The 10,178-nt window shown below is 33.1% G+C and overlaps 1 protein-coding gene across 2 annotated transcripts; it reads left to right on the top strand.

Annotated features, from left to right (window-relative positions):
- Positions 1-5,394: 5,394 nt before the first annotated feature.
- Positions 5,395-9,018, top strand: LOC132603332 (organ-specific protein P4-like). Of its 2 annotated transcripts, XM_060316343.1 has the most exons (3): positions 5,395-5,476; positions 6,955-7,267; positions 7,349-9,018. In XM_060316343.1, the coding sequence occupies exons 1-3, from the start codon at positions 5,432-5,434 to the stop codon at positions 7,570-7,572; spliced, it is 582 nt and encodes a 193-aa protein (XP_060172326.1). In that variant the 5' UTR covers positions 5,395-5,431; the 3' UTR covers positions 7,573-9,018. The 2 variants fall into 2 exon arrangements, with proteins under 2 accessions (XP_060172326.1, XP_060172325.1); XM_060316342.1 differs by having other exon boundaries at positions 5,404-5,476; positions 6,955-9,018.
- The last annotated feature ends 1,160 nt before the right edge of the window (positions 9,019-10,178 follow it).

Here is a 10,178-nt window from a genome sequence, read left to right as displayed (position 1 = left end):
CCATAACAGAATACTTATGTCAGAATGCTTTTATCAGAATATTTCTATCAGAGTACTTATATCACTTTTGTCAGAATACTTATATCAAAGTTAGGAATACCCATATCAGATTTTTCCGTATCGGAGTACTTATATCAGAATACTCAAATCAGAATACATACTTGTATCAGAATTTCTCATATCAGAACGCTTATGCCAAATACTTACATCAGAATATTTATGTTAGAATTCTCAAACCAGAATACTTATGTCAAATACGGATGTCAGAATACTTAAGTCAGAATTCGCCTATCAAGATTATTAGATACTTACATTAGGGAGGACATACGGATCACAAACAGACTCGGAATCACAAAATAAAATAACCCCAATGTACATATCAATATCATACCTTACTTGGCTCTAGGACATGCCAAAAGAATGAAAGGGTAAGCCTTACATACCTGTGCCGCGACCAACTAGTTATGCTTATTTGTCCCAACTCGTTAATCTACATACAAAAGAATTCATACAATCATTAAACCCATTATCATTCACTTGTCTCAACTTCTCAAATAAACTCATTTATTTTCTGCCGAAATTTCGGCAGCATCTCCCCTGTAAACATACCAACCCCGAGAATACGGCTCGGCCCCAAATCAACAACAACAAACCCGAGAATTCAACTCGGACAAACCAACAACAATACTAGCAATTATTCTAGCAACACTTCAATAATCAATTCAATTCTATTCAATTCAATTCAATTTAATTCAATTCAATAACTTTCAAAACGATTCAATCAACATACTACACCATCCAACATCTTCCAAGTTTAACAAAACCAATGACAACTCATTTCCTTCTTCCAATTTAATCACCACAACCCAACTTACAATCTTCCAAACCCAACAAGAACAATGACAACACATTTCTTCCTTCCAAATTTATGAACTACATCGACACCCTACACATTGACAACATTAACCACAATAACACAAAAACTACATGATAATTACATTATTTTCTCCAACAATGTACAAACGATTCCAACTTCAATTTAAATCATTAAACCTTCATTTTCATCATAGAATCCACACAACGACATCAACTAGAATGTCAAATAACATTAATTTACATTAACTTACCAAAACGCCTATTATTTGACCATAACCACTTCTTACATATTTTTATGCATTTTCATCCATCCATTTTCATTTCAACAACAACATAACAATCAAAATACTAAATAGAATTGTTCCACTTTCTCCTACACCATACAAGGACCACACGGCCACCACACTCTATGCCTATTTCCATGAATCTTTCACTCATTTCTTAACATTTCAATAACAACCAACATGCTACATACACTACATACATACTTTCTTGAATTCTCATCTTTTCATGCATTACAACAATAAACAACATTCGATGTAGAATCAATCCATTCTTTTCATGTACACAACACAACACCGCACCCATAATCGTCTATAACAATCAAAACACTAAATAAAACTAATGCATCACATCTATGCAATACAACATATATTCGGCCACGCCACACATCACACGGCCACATTACTACTTGCATGATTTTATGTTTTCCATCCATTTTTCTATACAACAACATATATAAACCATCCACAACATACCAAAGAAGATGAAACCTTACCTTTTTCCTTCAACCTCCCACTTGGTTTAGGGTTGGCATATGACACCAAAAAGCCTTCTACTTGCTTCAACACTCACTCCATGTTGTAGAGGACCTTCCATTAGGTAGGAAAAGTGGAAGAAATAATTTTTTTAATCACTACTTCAAGGGGCTAAATTTTTGCCCCTTTGGCCGTGACCTCTCTTTCTCCTCTCCCTTTTTTTTTTTTTTTTTTCCAAGTCTTTCTCTCCATTTTTCCTTGAATTAAAAGATGAACTCCCTTATTTATATATATATATAGAGAGAGAGAGAGCTACTAGCATGTGAGGGGCACATGCCCTCCTCTACACTTTTCTAGATTTTTCTTTTCTTTTACTTGAGTTTTTTTTTTTTTTTCAAAATAAAAGATGACTTATTTTGTCATCTTTTCCCCTTATTCTTCTTCACATGGCCAATATGGCCCTTTCATGAATTTTCTTGAACTTTTGTAAAATTCCCATTTTACCCCTCGACTTTCCTCAATATTACCATTTTGCCCCTAGCCTTCCACATTATTTCCACGGCCCATTTTGCGAATTCCACTTCTTACCCTTAACCTTTCTCAATATTTCCATGCAATAATATTCATAAATAATATTTATAACCAACTCGGACGTTGAAATACATTTGGAAAATGGTCAAAAATAATTTTTATAACAACTTGCACATTAAAACCATTTTTGAAAATGGTCTCGCCCTTAACTTTCCACGACGACTTTGGAATTTCCAAACGTACAATATACGGGCTATAACAGTTACGACTTACGAGATCGTAATTCATCCTTTACTTCATTGTTACCAATTTCCCATGGCTTGTACCTTCCAAAACTTCATGGAACGTCTCCGATACTCCATTAATATGATGAAGTACGTGGCATGATCATGTTCTGAGAATGCAAGGTGTAACATCCTTCCCCCTTTAGGAACATTCGTCCTCGAATGTTGTAGCTTGCGAGCTTACGACGCTTTTATTAGTTTCTTGACATGGTTGTCCTCCTTTAGTTCCTGATCTCCATGCTCTTATACTATGGGCTCATTAGTCTTCTTTCATATCCTGCCAATTCTCTATCGAACTCATTCATTAGTTCCATATCCTCATGTTCTTATGTATGTACTCAGTGGTCAACTGATATCTAGTTACTATCCTGGGACCTGTTGCCATTAAGATGGTCTTAACTCATAATTGCTACGGCTCCCTGCCAGTCTATGAGCACTCTTAATTGTTGTACTATTTTGCCTTGCTCCTTATTTCTCTACTAGTAGACAAATTCCCTTGTTCAGATATGACACTCTTCCTTGCTTGCTTCTTGGTGCTACTATAGATTATCCCTTTTTGTACTCGTCGACCTTATATACCTACCACATCATCTCCTTTTTAATTCCTTGGTCGAACTCTTTAATTCCTTACAATATCATCCTATTCATACCTGAACTTTTCCTACAATTTCCTCTCCTCAGTTTTAGCATAATTGCAATATAAACTCATAAACATGGAACTAAGATAAAATCCTACTTAATCATAACTTCCTTTTGATACGAGTATGCTTTCTTCTTAAGTCCTTGATTCTCTTGTACCGGTGATCATTTGAGACTTAAATTAGCCGATGTTCTTCTTTGACTCTCTATCGTTGTCCTTACACCATTTTTTCCGGTCATTGCATCAAAACGATTGTCTATATGGTTCTATAACATATACTCTCACATTTGATTTGACCGGCGACTTGTGACTCCACGACTTGCGAGGTACTTTCTAATCTTAGGTGGCACTGCTGTCTTGCTATTCATAGGCACACTATCTCCCTTTCCTTTGGAGATCATTGAACTCCCTATAATTATTCCTCTTGCTAAAACTTTCATCTCTTCTAGTGCTAAGATTTCCCTTTTCTTGAGCTTCAGAATATTGTAGCTCATCTTAGAACTGAATTTGTTCTTCCCCCCTTTTAAACGATGTTTTCATATACTGTAACCTTTGAGTGCTAACCGTCTTTGATAGTCATCTGACCGACCTTAGCGATCCTTCAACTCCTCTATTCCATATAATGCCGGAGTTCTTTTCATCGCATGGTTTAACTTTCTTGCTGCTCTTTGTTTTCTTCTTTTTCATTTGTTGCTTATTACAGATTTTTACATGTAAACATTTCTCTTACTTTATATTTGTATTATGAAATTTGAAAATTTCTGAATATTCTTTTACTCATATGTAGGCATTTCTTTTACTTTATATTTATAATACTTTAATGAGCTCATATGTGTTTACCAAGAATAGTACAAAAATGATTTTCATATAGTTTTAAAAATTATTAAATGATGCCATATAATGTTGAAAATGAAGAGAATATTATCAGTTAAGATTGGCTTACCTTTAAAATCTCTGGTTTGGTTAACTAAAATTAATCTTTTAAACACAAAATGAGCTTGAAGTAGGGTGGAATTAGAGTGTCAGCTACCGATTTGATCGGATTCGGTAGCACTTTGGTTCAAATTCTGTATTTGTCTTAAAAGTTCATTAAATATGTATAAATTATTAATTTAGAACTAAATAACTTAAAAAATTAGGATTCGAAACTCATATATTTCAAATTATGGCTCCACATCTAATTTGAAGTAAATAATTTCATCAAAATGAAAATTAAGATATTAAAGGAGTGAAATGAATTTTTTTTTCTTTTATATATTGAAAATATACTTATTTGAAGTTTAATTATTACCAACATAAATTATATTTCTTTAATTAAGATATTACTTTTTATATCTGGAGTTAAGCCCGGGCCTCCTGAAACTAGTATGTATATAGATGCATGTTTCAATTCTCTCTTGTTCTCTAGTGTTTATATAGATATACAAGTTGTTTGTTAATAATGGAATATTTTCTAAATTATAATTTTAAATTCATTCACAATATAAATAGTTAATCTTTTGGGAATTTGTCATAAAATAAATCTCTATCTCTTGAAAATAAGGTAAAATAGACATTGCATAGGATAAGGAGGAAGACTGTCAGTTGTTCATAGTTTGGGGGGGGGGGGGGGGGGGGGGATTTGATTTTTAAAGCAAAGTAGGATAGGGTAAATGATTTTCACCCATTTTTAATTCCATATTTCTTGCCCCAACCAATAGATATTTTTATCAATATTTAATACTTAAAAAAATAATCAAAACATTACTTGGTTTTCTAATAGTATTGTTAATTTTTAATATATGTTTTTTTAAGAAATAAATACTTTACAGTCACCAAGCAATTTCTAGTATAATATTTGTTCAGCGAAAAACGCTTTTCCAGTAAAACAATTTTATGTAGAATGATTTTCCTCACATTAAACACGAACAATAATAATCAATTATATGGAGATGATAAGAGGGCCTACTTCTTCTAATTTTATACTCCCTTTTTTCAATTTGTGTGAATCTTTTACCGTTTGGGGAGTCTATGAGGTGTTTCTTTAACCACTTTTTTCTTACATTTTTTCTAAATTATTTGAATTATAAATTATCATGACTTATAATACTTTTTATGTAGTTTCTAAATATATAAAAAAAAAATCAAACTTGAAAAATCTATGTCAAAATTTACGGTCAAAGTTATAAAGTTTGACCCTCGTACTCAGAAAATGTTCACATAAATTGAAACGGGGAGAGTGATATTTTTATTGATTGATTCTTTCCCAACTCGTCTATATAAAATCGATCGAGGATTTGACTATCAGTGCACCAACCAAATATCAATCACAAAAGCTTCTAAATTGTACTCCTTTTGAAGACATGAAATCAATATTTGCTCTCATCCTGCTCATTTCACTTGCCCTGGTAAGTTAAATTCTATGCATCTAAAAAATATTTAAAAAATTAAATTATTTAAAAGAAATTGTAGATAACTCTATTATGAGTTTAAGTTTTGTACATCATTAGTGTATAATTCTTTTTTGCCGTCAGATATCATTAACCTATTATAGCAGGTCCCGGAGGCTCTTCCCCTCCTTCAAATCTCATATGACTCTTAGCATGAAGTTCATTCAAAGCTTTCTATCTATAAAATGTATATTAAATTATTGAATAGTAGTCAACTTTGATATTAAAAGTTCAGTTAGTAGAATTCTTCCACAGCAACGTAAAAAGTAAACCCTTTGAATGCTTGTCAATGAGAAAAATAAAATCTAAAGTTCCTTCACAAATATCCAAAATGATGGAAGATGTTGAGAACAATAGATGGAAAAATCCCCTCAAAAATGTTACTTTCATAATTTATGTGACACACTTTCCTTTTCAGTTAGTCCCAAAAAGAATGACATCTTTTATAATTTGTAACAATTTCAATTCAAACTTTCAATTTTTTCCCTTGATGTGATGATATATAGCTAAAGAAATTTATATGGCTTGTTTTAGACCACTAATTTTCAAAAAAAAAAAAAAATCTTAAATTTCAGTTAAACACCTTCACATAAATTGAGACGGAGAAAGTAGGATTTTAGTAAATAATGTTTGAAAAGGAACCATTAGTTTTGATTACGAGTCAACTAGGAAATTATTTTTGTTGGAGAGTAGTGAGTACAATAAGGATTCAACTCGCCTTTAATGATTTTTTTTTTATCTTAAATTATAGTTATATTAAAAATGTTAAATATCGTGGTATGATAGTTCACAAACGTAAATCCTCTATCATTAAATGATAACCTAAAATGACTAAAAAAGAAAAAAAAAAAAACTACGGACAATTCTGTAGCTAAACATCAAAATCAGTTGCTAATCCTATTTAGGGACGAATTATAAAAAAATTATTTTACCTGCGAGTAATTTAGTGATGGATTAGCAATGAAGTCATAGATAATTCAAGATTTTTATAGTGAATAAATGATAAGTAATGACTATAACAAATTAAATTAAACTAATAGTGTAACTACTCATTACAGTATTCGCCGTACATCACTTAAAGCAAATAATATAGTAATTGCTTGTTGCTTTAAGATACTCAACTTTCTTAGAAACTTGCTTAGTATTTCGAAGTAAAATCTCTTATCATATTAGATATTCTTAAATAAAGCCACGGCAAATCTAACATTTAATTTGTATAAAACGAGGGACACAACCTATTTACCTGAAATTTTTATTTGTGTGTGGAACGAGTATGACATGAACATAAATATTTGGTGCAAATTATTCAAAATGTCCGTAAAATTATCTGTGTACATCCATACCATATATTTATGCATATTTGTATATATAGATTAAACATGTACCATGTAACATAAATTCAAGCAAACATATTCTTGTCTATCCTCATTGTGCAGTACGCAAGCACCACAAATGCAAGAAGAGACCCTGGAGAATATTGGAGAATTGTGATGAAAAATGAGCCCATGCCTGTAGCAATCCAGCGCCTTATGCCTCGGCATACAGCTCCTTTCTCCAAAGAAAACACTAACCGTCACACATCATCTTCTGTGGACGACCTCAAGCTGCAAGAGGAACAATCATTCTCGAAACATTTCAAGCCAAGACCAACTGTAACAGCTTACTATGATGATGATGCTGGTGAAAAGTTCGTTGCTAAAGATTTTGAATCAAGGCCAACTGTAACTGCTTATTATCATGATGACGATGGTCTCAAACAAAAAAAATCCTCTTTTGCTAAAGATTTTGAACCAAAGCCAACTGTAACTGTTTACTATCATGATGACGCAGGTCTCGAACAAGAAATATCGTCCTTTGCTAAAGATTTTGAACCAAGGCCAACTGTAACTGCTTACTATCATGATGGCGCTCGTCTTAAGAAAGAAAAATTGTCTTTTGCTCAAGATTTTGAACCAAGGCCAACTGCAATTGCTTACTATCATGAGGACGCTGGTCTCAAACAAGAAAAATCATCCTTTGCTAAGGATCTTGAACTAAGGCCAACTGCTTCTTAATATCATGATGACGCTGGTCTCAAACAAGAAAAATCGTCCTTTGTAAAAAATTTTGAACCAGGAAAATTGCAGCTACTTACTTTGATAATGAAGCTAGTCTCAAAAAAGAAAAGTCGTTTGAACCAACCCCAAATGATAGTGTGTACCATGATTGATATTGCAGAGGCATTGTGCGTGCGTCATTTAATTTTCTTGTAAACTCCGTCTCAGTGAATGCCCTTTCAATTTTAAGTGATCTTTGTAATAAGGATTAATAAACAGTCTATACTATAATATTTCTTGAATTTAATGTAATGATTGTTTCCATTCGTACAAATTGTCTTTATTCTTAAAGTTAGTATTGGATCACTTCTACCTAAAGGTCTATCCAGAGGAGTTATTCCTCTTCACTTATCTTTTTGTTGTACCCCATTCCCCCACCTACATAAGAGTGTACTATATGCGAATAAAAAGTGAGAATAGAAAATAAAGCTTCCATTAAAAGTTATTACGTGCTCGTAATGTGTGATTTAATATGGTGTCAGAAGCCATGACAGGAACCTTTTCCACCTCTCTCTTTTCTCAATCTCAAACTACCACCATTTCTCCTTACTCTCCAACATCCCTATATCATGGTCATCATTTATATCTATCTCACTCACTTTCACCAATAACCTATTTTGGAAAACTCAATTGTTGCTTTTTCTTCGTGGCTAAAATCTCTTAGGCTATGTTGATGGGACTAAACATGATCCACACTCTCAGACTGTTGAGGAAGGATTAACTGATTCCCTCAGCCAAAGGGTCCAATAGGACCAACTCATAATGAGTCTTCTCAATTCTTCACTCGTTGAAGAGGCTCTGCTTATCATTATTGGTTTGTCAACTTCCAAACAAATTTGGGATACCTTGAAAAAAAAAATCATCCCTTTCAAACACCCAAATTATCAATCTTCACATGATCCTTCAAAACTTAAAGTAAGACGAACTCACCGCCGTAGGGAGAGCTTTATGCTCTACCAACCCCAATACCTATATTTAAAAGGTCTTCGCCTTGAATTTAAAAATCTATTCACCACACTATCTGCAAGACTCGAATCCATCACTTACTCCGAACTCAATAGACTTCTCCTAAATCATGAATTTCTCGATGGTCACACGTTCTCCTCCTTGACCTCCATCCTCCACACCATCCATTGTGTCACTTGCTTCTGCAAACCTTAGTCAACGATCACTCTTTAATAATGATTGTCCAAACAAAGCTCCAATAGAGCTCGTGGAAGAAGTTCAAGAGGCAAAGCCGCAGAGGTGGTAGGAGTAGCTATAATTCCTCTTCAAATACTTTCAACAAGAAAGTATCTATAATTTCTTTACTTAGTAGGCGTTTGGCCATGAAAACCAATTATTTTTTACTTTATTTGTGTTTTGGGTTGGAGTTGGAGTTGAAGATGAAGTTATGTTTGATTATAGTTTTTTCAAAGAATATTTGGTTGTTTGAATGTATTGAGAGTGAAAATAGATTTTTTGATATTTTTCAAATTTCATGAATGTTGATTTTCAAATAAAGTAAAAATATTTTTCAAAAAAAAAAATGAAAAATTTTCATGGCCAAACAGGCCATGAGTATTATATTGCTTTAAAGAAGACCCAAAATATTGGTAGTCCAGTCCCATATTTCAGCAATCTAACCCACACCGTCACTAATGTCCCTCAGATAACACGACTAACTAGGGGCAATTCGTGGAATGACCTTATTTTGGGGTGGTCTTTAATTTGTGCCCATTAAATTGGTGGTCTTTAATTTTGGCCCTTCGCTAGAATTTCTTGGTTTAGGGTTTGAATCCTTGCTCAGTCAAAAATTAAAAAAAGAATTCGCAAGATAGAGTTTGGATTCACAACTCTGCCTTCAGACATGCCAAAACTCTACCTTAAAGCAGAGTTTTGTCTTATACTTGAAGGCAAAACTCTGCTTTAAGGCCTAATTTTACTACAAAACTCTGCCTTTCAAAATTGTTATTTTTTTGTTTTTGTTTTTGTTTTACTGAATCGTGGTTCGAACCTCAAATCTTATGGTATTAGGCGAAAAGGCCAAAAATTAAAGACCACCAATTTGAGGGATAAAAATTAAAGACCAGTGCATTTGAAGGCCACTCCGCACAAAAAGAATGACTAACTACGTGTTTAAAGCCTTTACTGTCCCTTAATCTATGTTTGGCTTTCGGGCAGTGATTATCACGTTGCAAGACCCCAGCAAACCACTTTTAACAAAGGTAATCGAAATCGAAGTTTTTGCACAGATTACCCATCAAACGCACTGGTCTGTAATTATTGGTTTCCTTATATTTGTAGTTTTTAATTTTTACCCCTGCTGCTCATTTAATGAAAATATCCAGACTTATTTTGTTGGGCATAAGTTCTATAATATTTATTTCTAAAAACTAAAAATTTGCTTCGCTTGGCATAATTTCTGTTGGAATTAAGTTCGTTCGGCATAAGTCTTGTTTTTGTGGAGTTTGATATGGACTTTGAAAGTTTTTTCGTGTCTGGCATAACTTGTGTGATATAATCTAAATTATGCCGTATGAAATCTAAATATATGTGGCGCAAAAAGTGCTGAAGGGCAAAAG

Source organism: Lycium barbarum, chromosome 7 (assembly GCF_019175385.1).
Source record: "Lycium barbarum isolate Lr01 chromosome 7, ASM1917538v2, whole genome shotgun sequence".
In the NCBI taxonomy this organism is placed as follows: Eukaryota; Viridiplantae; Streptophyta; class Magnoliopsida; order Solanales; family Solanaceae; genus Lycium; species Lycium barbarum.
This window is presented reverse-complemented; position numbering and strand designations above follow the sequence as displayed.

What these genes read in the sequence shown, in the direction of transcription:
- LOC132603332 (XM_060316342.1), top strand. Translation starts at nt 5,432, where the DNA reads ATGAAATCAATATTTGCTCTCATCCTGCTCATTTCACTTGCCCTG. An exon ending in TGCTCATTTCACTTGCCCTG is followed by an intron (nt 5,477 to 6,954) that starts GTAAGTTAAATT and finishes CTCATTGTGCAG; the next exon opens with TACGCAAGCACCACAAATGC.